At 43.4% G+C, this 20,732-nt stretch overlaps 1 protein-coding gene across 1 annotated transcript in view; it reads right to left on the reverse strand.

The window, feature by feature from the left end:
- Positions 1–404: 404 nt before the first annotated feature.
- LOC136139111 (AP-2 complex subunit beta-like) overlaps positions 405–20,732 on the reverse strand; it is a 71,411-nt gene continuing 51,083 nt past the window's right edge. Inside the window, 3 exon segments of the mRNA XM_065898014.1 lie at positions 405–615; positions 1,385–1,537; positions 5,222–5,310. Of these exon segments, the coding sequence (XP_065754086.1) occupies positions 405–615; positions 1,385–1,537; positions 5,222–5,310 (453 nt within the window).

The following is a 20,732-nucleotide window of genomic DNA, read 5'->3' on the forward strand; positions in this document are numbered from 1 at the left end:
GTGGGGGTGGTGTTCTTTCCCACCGTCAGGCCCATTCCATTCGAGCGCAACCCAGATCAGACCAGACGAGTCAACCGTCAACTGTCAGCCAGGCACTGGATCAATAGAAATGATTTTATAGCATCATTGGGTATCACGCCCCAACCCCCAAGGACCGGCTCTCAATCCCACTCTACTGTGGAGGAAGAGGGTCTTCAATCCTATGGACATAGCTCGTATGCCGGGGAGTGTGTGTGTGTGTGGATCTTCAGGGTCACCCCCTCGCCCCCCATATCTCTTCACTCAACCAGACAAGAGTGTGGGAAGAGGTAGGTCAGAGCAAGGCCAGCTGGGGCGCTTCGTCTCTGTCCCTCATCTGCCTGTCTCAGTCCTAGAACTCTCGACACTGTGAGTTTCCTTTTCATCTAGAAGTGAGTTTCTTTTTGGAAAATGGGCTTGGAGCCTTCCCGGAAGCCTCCCTCCTCCCGGGCTGCTGGCTGTTGCCGCCTCAGCTTGGCACGGGGGCCTGCGGAGAGCGGCTCTCGTCCCTCCGCGTAGCCCACGTCTGTCTGGAGCTTGGAGGTGCAGTGTGGGGAGGGCTGGCCGGGCTGTTGGCGGCCCTGGGGATGGAAGGTGCTGGAGTCGTCAAGGAAGATGATTCTCATTAGGCCCCTAATGCCTGATGGCAATTAGCGTCACCCAAGGGCTTGTTCACCATCCCACTGCGAGGCGAGCCAGCCGCCGTGTGGGAGAAAGGGGGAAAGAAACCACCTCCTGAGACTGGCCTGGAGTGGGGGTGGGGGTCCAGGAGGAGGAGGACGGAAGCAGGGAGGTCTCCTACCTCTGCCCACCTCCCCACAAGGAAGGGGCACGGGGCTTGTAAAGAGTAAGTCCAGAGGACAGACACAAGTTTGCTTTTCTGAGCTGAGGACCCACTGCTCCGGTGATGTGGGTCAGCGATTTCAGTCCACTCTCCCAGCTTCCTCTGGAGACTGGGCACAGTGTTCCGGTTCTTCTCTCTAGCCCTGCCCCTGTAACCCAGAGCCCTTAGATAATAGGAATCCAATCTCCCTCTGCCCACTCAGTTTCCCCTCCTCCCTCCCTCCGTCTCTTCCCTCTCCCTCCCTTTCACAATATGGTGAATATTTCTGATACCACAGCCACTGCTCACAACGGTGAGCAAGACCGACGTAGCCTGTCCTCGTGGAACTTCCATTCTAGAGGGGAAGACAGACACTAAGCTTGTCATTGATTACAAGCTGTGATGAGTATGTGGCATAAAAATGCATGCATGTTTGCTCATCTTATGGAGAAGACTGAGACCCAGAGTAGGAAGGGTTGGGGGTCAGGGGCAGCCTGTTATCATTAGGGAATATGTAATTTCAGCCTCAGATTCTTCCGGTACCTTCTATGTGGATCCACCTTCATGGACCGTAGAACAACCCCAGCCTTCTGCCAGGCAGCCGGGCAGAAGTTGGGCCCATCAGGGACCCACACAGAAACTGCCTGACCTGCCACGATGGTGGACCTGGTGACATTTGCCCGTTTTTCAGGACCCCTGCCCACAGAAGAAGATAGGACCGGTCAATGTGGGCCTTCACTAAGGGGAGCTCACTGTTTGTGTGTGTGGGGGGTGCTCCTGCGATCCCCCTGGAATCCTAGTCTGGCTCAGCTGGGGAGGGGTTCAGAGATTCCTAAGGTTCCTGGCAGAGGAAAAGGGAGGCCTTCCTGGAGGAGGTGAGGTTTGAGATGCGCTGAAGGAAAGACCAGCTGGTGTGGGCCAGGGGAGAAGAGAGGAGAGGAGGCTGTTACAGAAAGAGGGAGCAGCTTTTATAAGGGCGCGGCATCAGGGGGGCTACAGTGTGATCAGGAAACGGCAGGCTGGAGCATGGTGAGCTGGGAAGTGGGGGGGCACTGGGGAGGGATGCTGGAGAGGCAAGCGGGCACACGGCCTCTGCCCACAAAGGTATATGCCTGTGCTGACATGCACTCCCAGGGTTATTATGTTCAGTTACACACAACTTAACATGCACATGGTCACAGACTCGGAGATGCTTGTAAAGCATCTTATCAGCTTATGCGTGCGCACAGACACACACACACAAACTCTTTGCAAGATGAGTTGGCCCCTGAACTGTTTAGGGTTTCTACTCTCATTTCCCTAGAGCACTCCACCTTGAGTTCCTCGGCAGGCAGCACGCTCTCTCCAACCCTCACCCTCTGCCAAACCCTGATCTAGGCGTCCCCCATCCCTCCTCCCTCTGGCACACAGGGACAGTAAGCTAGGACCACCCCTGGGCATGCAGCCAAGGGAGGATTTGGACTCAGGCCATGCTGGCTGTGCTGTGCTCTCCCATCCTTTCCTCCCCACCCCCAACAGAGCTTCACTTAATTCCAGGGCAGAGCTTTGATCAAATGTGAAGCAGAGAAGTAGAGAGCCAGAGCCAGAGAGAGAGAAAAATACAAAGTGAACAAGCGTGCGCTTTTTGCCACAGCCCAGCAGCTAAATGGCAGTCAACTCATGACGTTTCTACAACTTACTCAACTCATCTCTCATTAGCCAACTTGGCTGCCAGGTGCAGGTGGAAGAGGAAGAACCAGGGGCCCGACTTCTCCCCAGAGCCTCCCCAGCTGTCGCCTGCAAGGCCACAGAGCCTTCGAGCCAGCTCCGCCTGGCTCCTGGGGTTGGCAGTGCCCAGGATTCTTGCTTTGGGTAGAGACTGCCCAAAGCTGCTGGGGAAGATGAGAGGGGAGCCACGAAGGGGGAGGAAGCCCTTACACCACAGATTTGTATGATCTTCAGAGGCCATCCAGGAAATCCATGAGCATTACAGGTGGGAACGAGACCAGAGCAGTGGATGATTTGCTTTACTTCACAGAGGGAACTCATTTCAGAGCTGGGATCAAAACCCAGGTTCTCCTTCCTGCTCCCTTAACATGGGAATCCTTGCTTTAATTTCCCACCCCACCTCCCAAATCTGATTCTCAGTTTCTTCCTGTCTCACTCTTGCTATAAAACCATCTATGGCTACCCACTGCCTATAGGATTAATTCCCAATTCTTCAGATTTGCATTTATTGCTTGATACATACCTTTTCCCCCCTTGGCCACTCTCCCCCAAACAGGCTGTACATTTTTCTGCCTTGGTGCCTTTTGCCTGTGGTTGTCTCTGCTTGGAATACCTGTTCCTCCTTCCTCACTTCCTTATGGAGCCTTTTCTGCAAAGCCTTATTCATCACTCCAGAGGGAATTAATCACTGTCTGCCTTGTAGTTGGAATCCACCCGCTCTTAGCTTCTCCTTATAAAATCCTTAAGGACGAAGATTATGTCTTATTCACCTTTCAGTCTCCCACAGCATTGAACACAGTCCCATACATACCTTAAGTGTTTAATGTTTACTGAATGAACGAACAAATGAATGAAGGGCAGAAAAGGCAATAGTTTGGACACCAGTGTCCTGCAGCGTCTCCCTATCCATTACCTTTTTGAATCTTCACTATAAGCCTGAGCAGTATGTAAATATTATCTGCATTTAGTGATGAGGAAGCTGAGGCTCAGAGAGGCAAACTTGGCTGGTCTGAGAACGTGTGCATAGGAAAGGCATCAAACAGGGGGCAGTGCATCCCATGGTGAAAAAAAACGACGGCACTGACTGCCAGACTTCCTCCAATGCCCCCGCCAAGGTCACTGCCAAGCTGAAAGAGAGAAAGGAGAGAGAGGAGAGAAAGGTAGGTTCATTTAGCTAAATACTAGATGCCCATACAGAATCTGTAAATTGCTCTACCAAGTTGCGGGGAATACATGCTATTCAACTTGACTCCCAAAGTCTAAAGAAATTCTAGATTGCAAAGAAATATAACCTAGGGGAACTGAGTAGGGGAAGTGATGGTGTGTGGGAGTTTTGAGAAAACGTGGAAAGAAGATGGAGCTGGGACATCTCAGGGATGTTTCAGATCCAATCTTTCCACTGGGGTACATAGGCACAAACCCAAACAGGATTTAAAGAGTTTACATATTCCAAGAAACTATATCTCTAAGTCGTAATGTTCTGAATATGTTTTATTTTTTCTTTAAAAGGAAATTTAAGGGGGGGGAGAAAAAGAAAAACTAAAATATGTTTTCAACTACAAAACTTGCCGCCACACTGAGAAAGTGGGAACCAAACCAGTAATGAGCTGCAATTTCAAGCTTCAAAAATTATAGCTTGAACAAGAGTGATTTTTAGAGTTTAGAACTCTCCTAAGAAAGCAAACGGCTGGGTTAGGAAGATATCCTATCTGGGCAGGAAATGCGAAGGCATGCAATTCTTCAAATCTCTCCCACAGTCAATACAGCTAAGGAGAAATGCTGTGATTTATCTGGAGTAGATCATTTAAAAGGATGCTAACTATTGGAGAATTAGACTAATGCAATTAGCTAGGTGACAGGAAAATAATTCCACATGGTCTTACTTCTGCCTCTTTTTCCCGTCAGGGCTCTGATATAATTCACCCTGAATTCCAGGACAAAAGCATTAAAGAAGAACTGAAGCTGAAAATAGCTAGCATGAAAAAACATAAAACACACATACCCACAACTAATGGTGCTGTTCAGAAAGCAAACAATATGTTTTTGTGCTACGATTCTATACTGCTACTTCCTTAGTTCTCACTGTGCATCTAACATTCCCCTCTGAATCACCAAATGCCTTGTCTGCTTTACAAAACACTGTTTCCTTTATTGTCTGTCATTTAGTCGTAGAAACTTGGAGAGCTCTAGGCTGTGTGGTTGTGTTAAAAAAAAAAAACAACTGTATTTGTCTTCAGGATTTGAGAGAGGGGATTTATTACCTTCTCAATGGACAGATATATAAAACTGGGTTGCCAAAATCTCAAAAATAATATACGTACTGAAAAATAATGGGACTTATTTCCACCACGACAGAACAAAAACCCCAGGCGTTTCATAACTGGCATGAATAAGCATGTTCTGCACTAAGCTACAGAACAGTCCAAACCTCAAAGAACCAACATTTGCAAAGTCTGGTTCCTGAAGACTATTTACTGGTTGGACGTGGGGCGAGAAATCACAGGCATACAGATAAAAAGGTCATCACAACCAAGAGTTTGAGTAACTGGAAAAGAATGACAGCAAATAGAAAAGATATTACACACCTACCTTCTCCCTGTTTCTAGAATAACACACATCCATAGCATGACATCTGAAAAGCATGAGATTCCTTTTATTCAAACACACACTCACATTTGCTGGACATAAGGTACTATAAGGACTATAAAGATGCCGGGCAATGAGGGGAAAACAATAGATGAACGAGATCCAGGCTTTGCAAACTGGCAAAAAAACAAAACACGTAATGCAAAAACCATACAGAATATACTAAAGCAAAAAAAGAAAGTTCTGAATAGAAGAGCCTCCTTTAGGCTGAAGGATAATGAAAAGAAGCTTCAAAGACAAGGTAGTGTGAAATTACAGAATGCAAAAATGGGGGAGGTTATTTCTCAAATAGCCTGAACAAAGGTTAAGAAGTAGGAATAAAAGCATGATCAAGAAGGATGAGTAGGGACTTCCCTGGTGGTCCAGTGGCTAAGACTCCATGCTGCCAATGCAGGGGATCCAGGTTCGATCCCTGGTCAGGGACCAGATCCCGCATGCCGCAACTAAGAGTCTGCATGCCGCAACTAAAGATCTCGCACACCACAACTAAAAGATTCCCTCATGCCGCAACGAAGATCCCACATGCCACAACGAAGATCCCGCATGCGGCAATGAAGATCCTGTGTAGCCAAATAAATAAATACTTTTTTTAAAAAAAAAAAAAAAGGAAGAAGAAGGAGTAGTCTAATTAGACTGGAGCACAGGGTAGATATGTGTTAAAAAAAAAAAAGTCAAAGAAAATAAGTTTGCAAAGGCAAACTGATTATGGTTAAGTCTTTAGTTTTCAATTCCTCCATCACAAAAACCTGGAGGTTTCTTAGAGTAAGATTCAGTCTTTCTAAGATTACTAATAACTACTTCAATTGTGTTCTATTAACTATGGTTTTCAACCTTAGATACACAATGGAATAAACCACCTGCGTGTGTATAACTGTGGGGAGGAGGGGGATTTTTAGAAGTACTGATGCCCGAGTCTCAATCCCAGCCATAGTGATTTAATTGTTCTGAGTTGTAGCCTGGACATCAGAATTTTAAAAAGCTGCCCTACCGCGGAGTGGAGCACAGCGACGGGTGCGGAGGGCAAAGCGGGGGGATTCCTGCACAGACGATCGGTGCCGACCGGCACTCACCAACCCGAGAGGCTTGTCTGCTTACCCGCCGGGGCGGGCGGGGCTGCGAGCTGAGGCTCGGGTTTCGGTTTTGGACGGAGCGCGGGGAGAGGACTGGGGTTGGCGGCTTGAGCATAGCCTGGAGGGGTTGGTGCGCCACGACTAGCCGGGAGGGAGTTCGGGGAAAAGCCTGCACCGGCCGAAGAGGCAAGAGACTTTTTCTTCCCTCTTTGTTTCCTGGCGCGCGAGGAGAGGGGTTTAAGAGCGCTGCTTAAAGGAACTCCAGAGAAGGGCGCGAGCCGCGGCTAAAAAGCGCAAACCCCAGAGACGGGCGCGAGCCTCGGCTGAGGGCGCGAGCCCCCGAGACGGGCGCGAGCCGCGGCGGGAAGCGCGAGCCCCCGAGACGGGCGCGAGCCGCGGCGGGAAGCGCGAGCCCCAGAGACGGGCGCGAGCCGCGGCTGAAACTGCGGAGCCCAGAGACGGGCGGGAGACGCTGGGGCTGCTGCTGCCGCCACCAGGGGGGCTGTGTGCGAGCACAGGTCACTCTCCGCGCCCCTCTTCCGCGGAGCCTGTGCAGGCCGCCACTGCCAGGTTCCCGGGATCCAGGGACAACTTCCCCGGGACAGCGCACGGCGGGCCTCAGGCTGGTGCAACGTCACGCCGGCCTCTGCCGCAACGTCACGCCGCCTCTGCCGCCGCAGGCCCGCCCCGCACGCAGTGCCCCGCCTTCCCCCATCCCCCAACCCCTGGCCTGAGTGAGCCGGAGCTCCCGAATCAGCGGCTCCTTTAACCCCGTCCTGTCTGAGCAAAAAAAACAGACGCCCTCCAGCGATCAGCGCGCAGGGGCAGGGCCGGGTACAAAGCTGAGCTCCTGTGAGCTGTGAGAGCAGGGAGGAGAGGGGGAGGTCTCTCCCGGCAGCCGCGGAGGCGGCGGATTGAAGCTCCACAATCAACTTGATGTGCCCTGCATTGTGGAATACCTGAATAGACAGGGAGTGAGCCCAAATTGAAGAGGGGGAATTTAGGAGCGAGATCGGTGATTTTTTTTCCCTTTTCCTCTTTTTGTGAATGTGGGCATGTATGCTTCTGTGTGAGATCTTGTCTGTATACTCTTGTTTCCACCATTTGTCCTAGGGCTCTATCCGTCCATGGGTTTTTTTTTTTTTAAAAAAAAAAAAAATTTTTTTTTAATAATTAATTTTAATTGTAATAACTTTATTGAACTTTACCTTCGTTCTTTCTTTCTTTCTTTCCTTCCTTCCTTCCCTCCTTTAGACAACTAATCACCCCAAATTGAGGAGGTGGTCTCTGGGAGCAGGATTTATGATTTTTCCCCCTTTGCCTCTCTTTGTGAACGTGTAGGTGTATGCTTCTGTGTAAGATTTTCTCTGTATAGCTTTGCTCCCAATAGTTGTCCTAGGGCTCTATCCTTCCATGGTTTTTTAAAAAAAAAAAAAATTTTTTTTTCTTTCTTAATAATTAATTTTAATTGCAATAACTTTATTGTACTTTACCTTCGTTCTTTCTTTCTTTCTTTCCTTCCTTCCTTCCCTCCTTTAGACAGCAAATCACCCCAGGTTGAGGAGGTGGTCTCTGGGAGCAGGATTTAGGATTTTTCCCCCTTTGCCTCTCTTTGTGAACGTGTATGTGTATGCTTCTGTGTAAGATTTTCTCTGTATAGCTTTGCTTCCAACATTTGTCCTAGGGCTCTATCCGTCCATGTTTTTTTTTTAAAAAAAAAAATTTTTTTTTTCTTAATAATTAATTTTAATTGTAATAACTTTATTGTACTTTACCTTCGTTCTTTCTTTCTTTCCTTCCTTCCTTCCCTCCTTTAGACAGCGAATCACCCCAGGTTGAGGAGGTGGTCTCTGGGAGCAGGATTTATGATTTTTCCCACTTTGCCTCTCTTTGTGAACACGTATGTGTATGCTTCTGTGTAAGATTTTCTCTGTATAGCTTTGTTTCCAGCATTTGTCCTAGGGTTCTATCTGTTCTTTTTTTTTTTTTTTTTTTTTTTTCTTTTTCTTTTTTTTTTTTGTTCTAAATATTTTTTAGTACAATAACTATATTATACTTTATTTTATTTTTACTGTATCTTCTTTCTTTCTGTCTTTTTTCCTTCTTTCCTTCCTTCCTTCCTCCCTTCCTCCCTCCCTCCCTCCCTCCTTTATTTCCTTCTTTGCTTCTTTCTTCCTTCCTTCCTTTCCTCCTTTCCTCCTTTCCTTCTTTCTTTCCTCAAACTTCTACTAATTCTCTCTACATTTTCTCCTTCTTTCCCTCCTACCTTCCTTCCTTCCTCCCTCCCTCCCTCCTTTCTTTCCTTCTTTCTTCCTTCCTTCCTTTCCTCCTTTCCTTCTCTCTTTCCTCAAACTTCTACTAATTCTCTCTACATTTTCTCCTTCTTTCCCTCCTTCTTTCCTTCCTTCCTCCCTCCCTCCCTCCCTCCTTTCTTTCCTTCTTTGCTTCTTTCTTCCTTCCTTCCTTTCCTCCTTTCCCTCTTTCTTTCCTCAAACTTCTAATAATTCTCTCTACATTTTCCCCTTCTTTCCCTCCTTCCTTCCTTCCTTCCTCCCTCCCTCCCTCCTTTCTTTCCTTCTTTGCTTCTTTCTTCCTTCCTTCCTTTCCTCCTTTCCTTCTTTCTTTCCTCATACTTCTAATAATTCTCTCTACTTTTCCTCCCTTTTATTCTGAGCCGTGTGGATGAAAGGCTCTTGGTGCTCCAGCCCAGGAGGCAGGGCTCTGCCTCTGAGGTAGGAGAGCCAACTTCAGGAAACTGATCAACAAGAGACCTCCCAGCTCCACATAATATTAAACGGTGGACATCTCCCAGAGACCTCCATCTTAACACCAGCACCCAGCTTCACTCAACGACCAGCAAGCCACAGTGCTGGACAACCTATGCCAAACAACTAGCAAAACAGGAACACAACCCCACCCATTAGCAGAGAGGCTGCCTAAAATCATAACAAGGCCACAGACACCCCAAAACACACCACCAGACGTGAATCTGCCCACTAGAGAGACAAGACCGAGCCTCATCCAGCACAACACAGGCACTAGTCCCCTCCACCAGGAAGCCTACACAACCCGCTGAAACAACCTTAGCCACTGGAGACAGACATCAAAAACAACGGGAACTACGAACGTGCAGCCTGCAAAAAGGAGACCCCAAACACAGTAAGATAAGCAAAATGAGAAGACAGAAAAACACACAGCAGATGAAGGAGCAAGATAAAAACCCACCAGACCTAACAAATGAAGAGGAAATAGGCAATCTACCTGAAAAAGAATTCAGAATAATGATAGTAAGGATGATCCGAAATCTTGGAAGTAGAATAGACAAAATGCAAGAAACAGTTAACAAGGACCTAGAAGACATAAAGATGAAACAAGCAACGATGAACAACGCAATAAATGAAATTAAAAGTACTCTAGATAGGATCAATAGCAGAATAACTGAGGCAGAAGAACGGATAAGTGACCTGGAAGATAAAGTAGTGGAAATAACTACTGCAGAGCAGAATAAAGAAAAAAGAATGAAAAGAACTGAGGACAGTCTCAGAGAGCTCTGGGACAACATTAAACGCACCAACATTCGAATTATAGGGGTTCCAGAAGAAGAAGAAAAAAAGAAAGGGACTGAGAAAATATTTGAAGAGATTATAGTTGAAAACTTCCCTAATATGGGAAAGGAAATAGTTAATCAAGTCCAGGAAGCACAGAGAGTCCCATACAGGATAAATACAAGGAGAAATACGCCAAGACACATATTAATCAAACTATCAAAAATTAAATACAAAGAAAGCATATTAAAAGCAGCAAGGGAAAAACAACAAATAACACACAAGGGAATCCCCATAAGGTTAACAGCTGATCTCTCAGCAGAAACCCTACAAGCCAGAAGGGAGTGGCAGGACATACTGAAAGTGATGAAGGAGAAAAACCTGCAACCAAGACTACTCTACCCAGCAAGGATCTCATTCAGATTTGATGGAGAAATTAAAACCTTTACAGACAAGCAAAAGCTGAGAGAGTTCAGCACCACCAAACCAGCTTTACAACAAATGCTAAAGGAACTCCTCTAGATAAGAAATGCAAAAGAAGGAAACGACCTATAATAACGAACCCAAAACAATATAGAAAATGGGAATAGGAACATACATATCGATAATTACCTTAAATGTAAATGGACTAAATGCTCCCACCAAAAGACACAGATTGGCTGAATGGATACAAAAACAAGACCCTTATATATGCTGTCTACAAGAGACCCACCTCAGACCTAGAGACACATACAGACTGAAAGTAAGGGGATGGAAAAAGATATTCCATGCAAATGGAAACCAAAAGAAAGCTGGAGTAGCAATTCTCATATCAGACAAAATAGACATTAAAATAAGGACTATTAAAAGGGATAAAGAAGGACACTACATAATGATCAAGGGATCGATCCAAGAAGAAGATATAACAATTGTAAATATTTATGCACCCAACATAGGAGCACCTCAATACGTAAGGCAAATACTAACAGCCATAAAAGGGGAAATAGACAGTAACACATTCATAGTAGGGGACTTTAACACCCCACTTTCACCCATGGACAGATCATCCAAAATGAAAATAAATAAGGAAACACAAGCTTTAAATGATACATTAAACAAGATGGACTTAATTGATATTTATAGGACACTCCATCCAAAAACAACAGATTACACATTTTTCTCAAGTGCTCATGGAACATTCTCCAGGATAGATCATATCTTGGGTCACAAATCAAGCCTTGGTAAATTTAAGAAAATTGAAATTGTATCAAGTATCTTTTCTGACCACAACGCCATGAGACTAGATATCAATTACAGGAAAAGATCTGTAAAATATACAAGCACATGGAGGCTAAACAATACACTACTTAATAATGAAGTGATCACTGAAGAAATTAAAGAGGAAATAAAAAAATACCTAGAAACAAATGACAATGGAGACACAACGACCCAAAACCTATGGGATGCAGCAAAAGCAGTTCTAAGGGGGAAGTTTATAGCAATACAAGCCCACCTTAAGAAGCAGGAAACATCTCGAATAAACAACCTAACCTTGCACCTCAAGCAATTAGAGAAAGAAGAACAAAAAAGCCCCAAAGCTAGCAGAAGGAAAGAAATCATAAAAATCAGATCAGAAATAAATGAAAAAGAAATGAAGGAAACGATAGCAAAGATCAATAAAACTAAAAGCTGGTTCTTTGAGAAGATAAACAAAATAGATAAACCACTAGCTAGACTCATCAAGAAAAAAAGGGAGAAGACTCAAATCAATAGAATTAGAAATGAGAAAGGAGAAATAACAACTGACACTGCAGAAATAAAAAAAATCATGAGAGATTACTACAAGCAACTCTATGCCAATAAAATGGACAATCTGGAAGAAATGGACAAATTCTTAGAAATGCACAACCTGCCAAGACTGAATCAGGAAGAAATAGAAAATATGAACAGACCAATCACAAGCACTGAAATTGAAACTGTGATTAAAAATCTTCCAACAAACAAAAGCCCAGGACCAGATGGCTTCACAGGTGAATTCTATCAAACGTTTAGAGAAGAGCTAACACCTATCCTTCTCGAACTCTTCCAAAATATAGCAGAGGGAGGAACACTCCCAAATTCCTTCTACGAGGCCACCATCACCTTGATACCAAAACCAGACAAGGATGTCACAAAGAAAGAAAACTACAGGCCAATATCACTGATGAACATAGATGCAAAAATCCTCAACAAAATACTAGCAAACAGAATCCAACAGCACATTAAAAGGATCATACACCATGATCAAGTGGGGTTTATTCCAGGAATGCAAGGATTCTTCAATATACGCAAATCTATCAATGTGATAAACCATATTAACAAATTGAAGGAGAAAAACCATATGATCATCTCAATAGATGCAGAGAAAGCTTTTGACAAAATTCAACACCCATTTATGATAAAAACCCTCCAGAAAGTGGGCATAGAGGGAACTTTCCTCAACATAATAAAGGCCATATATGACAAGCCCACAGCAAACATCATCCTCAATGGTGAAAAACTGAAAGCATTTCCACTAAGATCAGGAACAAGACAAGGTTGCCCACTCTCACCACTCTTATTCAACATAGTTTTGGAAGTTTTAGTCACAGCAATCAGAGAAGAAAAGGAAATAAAAGGAATCCACATCGGAAAAGAAGAAGTAAAGCTGTCACTGTTTGCAGATGACATGATACTATACATAGAGAATCCTAAAGATGCTACCAGAAAACTACTAGAGCTAATCAATGAATTTGGTAAAGTAGCAGGATACAAAATTAATGCACAGAAATCTCTGGCATTCCTATATACTAATGATGAAAAATCTGAAAGTGAAATCAAGAAAACACTCCCATTTACCATTGCAACAAAACGAATAAAATATCTAGGAATAAACCTACCTAAGGATACGAAAGACCTGTATGCAGAAAATTATAAGACACTGATGAAAGAAATTAAAGATGATACAAATAGATGGAGAGATATACCATGTTCTTGGATGGGAAGAATCAACATTGTGAAAATGACTCTACTACCCAAAGCAATCTACAGATTCAATGCAATCCCTATTAAACTACCACTGGCATTTTTCACAGAACTAGAACAAAAAATTTCGCAATTTGTATGGAAACACAAAAGACCCCGAATAGCCAAAGCAATTTTGAGAACGAAAAAAGGAGCTGGAGGAATCAGGCTCCCTGACTTCAGACTATACTACAAAGCAACAGTAATCAAGACAGTATGGTACTGGCACAAAAACAGAAAGATAGATCAGTGGAACAGGATAGAAAGCCCAGAGATAAACCCACACACATATGGACACCTTATCTTTGATAAAGGAGGCAGGAATGTACAGTGGAGAAAGGACAGCCTCTTCAATAAATGGTGCTGGGAAAACTGGACAGGTACATGTAAAAGTATGAGATTAGATCACTCCCTAACACCATACACAAAAATAAGCTCAAAATGGATTAAAGACCTAAATGTAAGGCCAGAAACTATCAAACTCTTAGAGGAAAACATAGGAAGAACACTCTATGACATAAATCACAGCAAGATCCTTTCTGACCCACCTCCTAGAGTAATGGAAATAAAAACAAAAATAAACAAATGGGACCTAATGAAACTTCAAAGCTTTTGCACAGCAAAGGAAACCATAATCAAGACCAAAAGACAACCCTCAGAATGGGAGAAAACATTTGCAAATGAAGCAACTGACAAAGGATTAATCTCCAAAATTTACAAGCAGCTCATGCAGCTCAATAACAAAAAAACAAACAACCCCATCCAAAAATGGGCAGAAGACCTAAACAGACATTTCTCCAAAGAAGATATACAGAATGCCAACAAACACATGAAAGAATGCTCAACCTCATTAATCATTAGAGAAATGCAAATCAAAACTACAATGAGATATCATCTCACACCAGTCAGAATGGCCATCATCAAAAAATCTAGAAACAATAAATGCTGGAGAGGGTGTGGAGAAAAGGGGACACTCTTGCACTGCTGGTGGGAATGTGAATTGGTTCAGCCACTATGGAGAACAGTATGGAGGTTCCTTAAAAAACTACAAATAGAATTACCATATGACCCAGCAATCCCACTACTGGGCATATACCCTGAGAAAACCAAAATTCAAAAGGAGTCATGTACCAAAATGTTCATTGCAGCTCTATTTACAATAGCCCGGAGATGGAAAGAACCTAAGCGCCCATCATCGGACGAATGGATAAAGAAGATGTGGCACATATACACAATGGAATATTACTCAGCCTTAAAAAGAAATGAAATTGAGATATTTGTAATGAGATGGATAGACCTAGAGTCTGTCATACAGAGTGAAGTAAGTCAGAAAGACAAAGACAGATACCGTATGCTAACACATATATATGGAATTTGAGGGGAAAAAATGTCATGAAGAACCTAGGGATAAGACAGGAATGGAGGCGCAGACCTACTGGAGAGCGGACTTGGGGATATGGGGAGGGGGAAGGGTGAGTTTTGACAGGGCGAGAGAGAGTCATGGACATATACACACTAACAAACGTGGTGGGGTGGATAGCTGGGGGGAAGCAGCCGCAAGGCACAGGGATATTAGCTTGGGGCTTTGGGACAGCCTGGAGGGGTGGGAGGGGGAGAGTGGGAGGGAGGGAGATGCAGGAGGGAAGACACATGGGAGCACATGTATATGTATAGCTGATTCACTTTGTTATAAATCAGAAACTAACACACCATTGTAAAGCAATTATACCCCAATAAAGATGTTAAAAAAAAAAAAAAATAAATAAATAAATAAAAAGCTGCCCTAGTGACTCTAATGTACAGACAAGGTTGAAAACCATTGCCTTAGAGAATTAACTATGATTTGGAATCAGACAAGAATATATGTTCAGGAATTACTTTGGCACTAACTCCTGAACTGAAAAGGAAGCTAGAACTTAAGAAGAAAGAAAACCCCATTTATTTATTTTTTGTACATTAATTAATTTTTGGCTGCGTTGGGTCTTCGTTGTGGTGTGTGGGCTTCTCATTGTGGTGGCTTCTCTTGTTGTGGAGCACGGGCTCCTAGAGCACGGGCTCTAGGCACACGGGCTCTAGGCACATGGGCTTCAGTAGTTGTGGCTCACCGGTTCTAGAGCACAGGCTCAGTAGTTGTGGCGCACGGGCTTAGCTGCTCTGCGGTATGTGGGATCTTCCCAGGCCAGGGCTCGAACCTGTGTCCCCGACATTGGCAGGAGGATTCTTAACCACTGTGCCACCAGGGAAGTCCAAGAAAAACCCTTTCTAAGGAAGGGAATGATGCAGAATGTCTCACTTGTCCTGATGCTGCTTTTGATTTAGTTTTATGACTTTCTGATGGGCTTACACATCCTCCCCCCAGCAACTCTCCTCCCTTCTGGCCTATCTCACAACTGAAGCTTGAAAGAGATGGAATTCTTTATGGACCTTGTTGGCACTCGATGGCAAGAAAGAAAAAACACACTGGAAGAGAAATGGCAGTATTATCAAATATGCTACATTAAATAAAAGGCATTGAGAAAAGGCACTCACTAGTGGTGTTATTTCCAAAGGAAATAAAGCCCATTTATAGCCCTTATTTTCTTAGATTTCATTCTTATTATACTTGAGTATTATATGAATACTATCTTAGCTGGACAGGATCTAAATGTACTCTCCCCCGCTCCTCCCCACCATGCTGCTTGTCAATTTTATTCAAAAACATGTAAGAGAAACTGAAAAGTAATTCTGATACTCCTTTGTTTACATTCAGCTTATCAAATACAACTCAGCCGCAACCCACAATCAAGAACTCTTGATCTTACAGAGACAGACTCCAAAGGGTGTTAGAGACATGTAGCCAGAAATATAAAGGTTCACATAACTGTGCTATGTCCAAAGAAAAAAAGGAAAGGACAATTTCAATATGTTTTCTAACTAGCAAAACTATAGCTTACTCAGACTTTATTCAGCATCTTTTCTTTTGACTGAAAAGTTTCTAAGGGAGGTTATCATCTTCCTCTCTGAAAATATGACACAGGTGATAGCACAGTGTTGGGCAAGAGTAACTAACAGGGAGATGTCAGCAAGGATGGGAGCCAATTCCCCAGTGAGGGCCTCTCCTATCTACAGCAACAAGCAGGCTGATGCAGATATTAATCGAGGAGGGGGCGGGGGGAGGCGAGAAAGCTGAACAAAACACAGCAATGTCGTTGTCATGTTGGCCTGAACTAGCCACTAACCATTTCAGTTCAGTTGCTGATATCATCTGGAGTCAGACAAGATTCATCTGTTTGGTAATACTTACTAATCAGGTAGGGTACAAAATCAGTCAAACTGGACTCGTAAAATTTCAGTGATATCTATTATCCAGTAAGCTGGGAGAGGTGAGTGAAAAGTGCCAGAGGCATAAGGCATGGCTTTAATCTCAATCTTAGGTGTCAAAATACTGTGTACGTTTTAAGTGTCTTTTGGAGCTGTCCATTTCCCGTTAATCCCAGGACTGCCTTAATGAGGCCACTATTTTCTCCATGAAGGAAATAATGTCAGCTACAGACCAACTAAATCAGGATATAGGAAGATGAAGGAGAGGTGCCAATTTCAGGAAAAGAACACTTCAAATGCTGAAAACTGAGCAGAATTTTCCTACAGGTCCATAGCTGATACCCAAGTCTAAAATTTCTGCTAGTGGTAAAGCTTCCCCAGCCCCCAATCTAAATCACATTAAATGGCACTAAGAATAACATTAACATTTCGCTACTGCCACAGAGTAGGTGCTTTATCATGCCTGAAGTAGTGCTGAAACAGGTTCAGTTCATGTTGAACCAGGGAGATGTGTCGCTGCACTGTTCATTAACTGGATGGAAAGTAGTGATTTCATGGGGACTTATTTTATGGGCTAAAGGGATTTCAGCACGGTTGCATGAGCTCTGCTGCAGAACCAGGCTGAGCCAAAAGTTTGAGAGCTGAGTCTGCATACCAAAAGGAAATACCTTCATCCAATGGCAACATGCTACAAAAACAGAAGTACAGAGAAAGAACCCCAGACTGAGGTTCTGTAAGGGACCAAGTCTGCCTGACTCCAAGAAAAGGAAAAGTCTTGACATGGCCACCAAGCAGATCGAAAACAAAACAAGAACAACAACAAAAAAAACCCCACATGGCATTTCCCTGGTGGCCCAGTGGTTAAGAATCCGCCTGCCAACGCAGGGGACATGGGTTCAATCCCTGGTCCGGGAAGATCCCACATGCCACGGAGCAACTAAGCGCGTGTGCCACAACTACTGAGCCTGCGCTCTACAGCCCGCGAGCTACAACTACTGAGCCCAAGTGCCACAACTACTGAAGCCCGCACGCCTGGAGCCCGTGCTCCGCAACAAGAGAAGCCACCGCAGTGAGAAGCGCGCGTACCACAACGAAGAGTAGCCCCCACTCACCACAACTACAGAAAGTCCCTGCGCAGCAACAAAGACCCAATGCAGCCAAAAAGAAATGAACAAGTAAAAATAAAATTAAATGCAAAACCCCAAACCCCCCCACAAATGTTCACAATCGCTGCTCTGGGTTAGCCCCTTTGAGGTCCATCTGACCAGTCTAAAATATACCTGTCTGCTTCTGAAACTGGAGCTGAGTATCTGAAGACATTCTCTTAATTAGAGGTGTAGATCTTAAGCTCACACATTTCTTTGCTCCTGTCTAGAATTATCACCTCCTTTATTTGACACTTTCCAGAACTGATTTAATTGAAAGGAGTCTAAGGAATGCTTCAGGTCATATAGCTCTGCTGGTTAGGAGCCAAAACAGAATGATGTAAAAATAGTACACAATGATTCCGATCACAAACAAAACTTATACCAAAATCCTACTGGTGTCAGAAACATCAGTCTGTGTTTTTCCTATTAGCTTTCAGATTTTAGAAGGCACACACTATCTTGTCTTCTAGGTAAAAGTATGGTTTTCCAGCTCTTGGGCTACAAATTTTCATTTAATCTTCAAAAAGCTATTTAGAAAAGCACCACAAAATATAACTAATCAAATTGGTGAAAAGAATCTGTAACCATGCAAAAGCTATTAGACAAACTCATGGTGAGAACAGACTTGATGTGGAATAGCATAAATGAGTTGAGATCATACAAAGTCATCAGAAGACCCCTTAACTTGAAGGAAAAAACGTCTTACATCAACGGAAAAATAGGGAGATAAAATAGATTACTTCCTGAGATGGGACAGGGAATAGAATGTGACAGAAAGTCCTTAGAATGGCCACTGTTGGTCTCTTAGGTCAGATATAACTCAATGTTCAAGGCAGTAAAAATTCACAGGAGAAGCTCTGCATTCTGTCTTATTTTCCTTTGCAGTAATTACTACCTATGTACTTGTTTGTCATTCGTCTCCCCTCACTAGAATGTATGTTTGTAAGGACTCGCCACAACTATATTCCCAGTACATAGAATAGAGCCTGACAAGGAATAAGCACTCAAATATTTACTGAGTCAATGCATTTCCATATAAGCACCACTATGGCAGTATTATTTCTTGGGGAGACAATTTGGAAATGAATCATTTTATTGGTGAAAATTATCACAAAATGGACAGAAGGCTGACAAAACTGTTTCCCCAACTGACTTAAGAGCACCATATCTGCATCAACACTGCCAACACATATGAATACAACCAATTAGGGGAAAAAGTGACCCCACCCCCTCCGTTCCCACCCCAAGGCCAAAGATCTTTCTAGAAAGGAAATGTATTGTCTGAGTGGTTTTGATTGCCAGTTTTCAGCACAAGAATGTCCTGTGCATCATTTATTTGCCTTTTATATCACAATTCACCACCAAACAGATGGGAACACAGGATTTTGTGGCTCTACCTGAAAGCAATCTTATTCCTTTTGCTGCGAGATAGATGTATAAACGTATCCAATCCCTCGCCTCATTAATGAATAAACTTCTAAAGTCTTTCTCAAACTTTCAAGTGCCTCCTAATGATAAGCTAGCCCAAACTCACACACAGGGCATCTGGGAGGTATAGCATGGAGAGGCCTAGGGCAAACAAGCCTTGTGTTGTATCTTAAACATTCATGCAATTTTACATTCTAAGCTGTAATACAGTGTGTTTACATTCCTTACCATCAAGTAAGACTGACACTGCAAGATGATGAACCAGGTTTATCCTGCAGCTTCAAATGCACCCTGTACTCTGCTGTGTACTCCAGAGACTCTGTACCTTAGTCTGAGAAGGACCAAAGTTAAGTGAGACTGAATTCTATTCTGGAAAATGGCAATAACAAAAAAACTGGAGGAATCACAGGACAGTGGAAAAGTGCGTATAAACTTTAAAGTTTTGAAGAAGTCTGGGTTCAAAATCCTGACTCTGAGTCTTACTTGCTAAGCAACCTTCAGTTTTATTGTAAAATGGGACCCAATACCAATTACCTTGCAGACTTATTTTGAGGATTAGGAATTATAAAAGTTCTAGCACAGAGACTGGCACGGAAATAGGCACTCAATATTTGGTAATTATTCCCAACACTGCCTGAGGCCAGCCTTCACTAAATCTATGCATTGATAAAAAAGACAGTGGTTACAAGAGCCACTGAAGAATTTATCAGCCAAAATGAGGCTACAATTTACAAAACTGTCTTCACAAGACTACCAACTCTAAAACTTAAGCTCTTAAATCACAGCAACTCTTTTCCAGAGGAAGAGATATGAAGATGCAAAACTAGTATGTACAATGGATTTCCCACGGGCTAAAAAAACCCTCAAAATCATTACTACAATAGTTCACGAGCTGAAATATCTGGAAGGTAAAAACCTGTAAGAAACAGGGTAGGAGGTTCTGAAAAACATACACTGGAGTCAGGAAAAGGCAGTTTCTCCTCTCTTCTACTCCATCCTAGCTGGGCACACTGAAGCACGTATCTCTGGCAGGAAACCCTTCGTCAGCACACAGAAAGGGCACCCTGGATAATGCTTCCTTTCTATTCTTGATGCACAATAGCACCATTTTTCTAAATAGAATAACGCACAGCACCTTGGATAAACAGAAGGCCGTAATTTAGCCAAGGCCTGACAGTCTGCTGACAGTCTGAAAGTAACGGCAACAAATAACTGAGATTCAATTATTACTCTAGTGATCCTCAGAGATGTCAAACTCATTAGCAGATGCTGTATCTTTACAACATGTATGCAAGATTTACATACTTGGGTGCCGGGTCACCTCTCACACTACACCAAACCAGAAGGATCTGCACCACCGTCAGAAATGTCACACTACCCAAGATGAGCAGTTTCTTAGATTTGGTAGCAGGGGCATAAAAAGACACCTATACTGCTTCTAAAACAAAGAAACAAAAACCCCAATAACATTTAAATAGTATACTATCTTGCTCTATACACAGATCAGAGTTTCATTACCTGAACGCATTCCACATCAAGGTGACAGTTAAGTTTACACTAACAGAAGGAGGAAACTATCTACATTTAGGCAAAAGAGAATACACTAAAGGGCAAGCAAAAACTAAGGAGGAAAGTGAAGAGTATGTAGGAAATCCATTTTGATTTGAGTTTTGTGACGAAGAAGCATCGTTTTTAAAAATCTGAAGCTCTGCTTACATCAATGATTTTCAAAGGTACCTGTCTCCAAAAACAAACAAACAAAAAACCAAACAACAAAAAACACCATCTAAGAGTCACCTGGGAATGGTGTGCACGTGTGTGTGTGTGTTTTTTTTTACATCATAGCAATATACCTACTTCACTCTCTTTGGTTTAAGAATCACAGCTGTTATATATGAGTCATGATTATTGATGGAAGAAGGCTGGAGCCTTCAGGTAGCTTGTGACAAATAATAATAATGAATAAATAAATTGATAAGTATTTCCTGAATGACAGTTCTAGAAAAGTCACAATTCACTAAATCTC

The sequence above is a fragment of the Phocoena phocoena genome, chromosome 19, assembly GCF_963924675.1.
Source record: "Phocoena phocoena chromosome 19, mPhoPho1.1, whole genome shotgun sequence".
Lineage (NCBI taxonomy): Eukaryota > Metazoa > Chordata > Mammalia > Artiodactyla > Phocoenidae > Phocoena > Phocoena phocoena.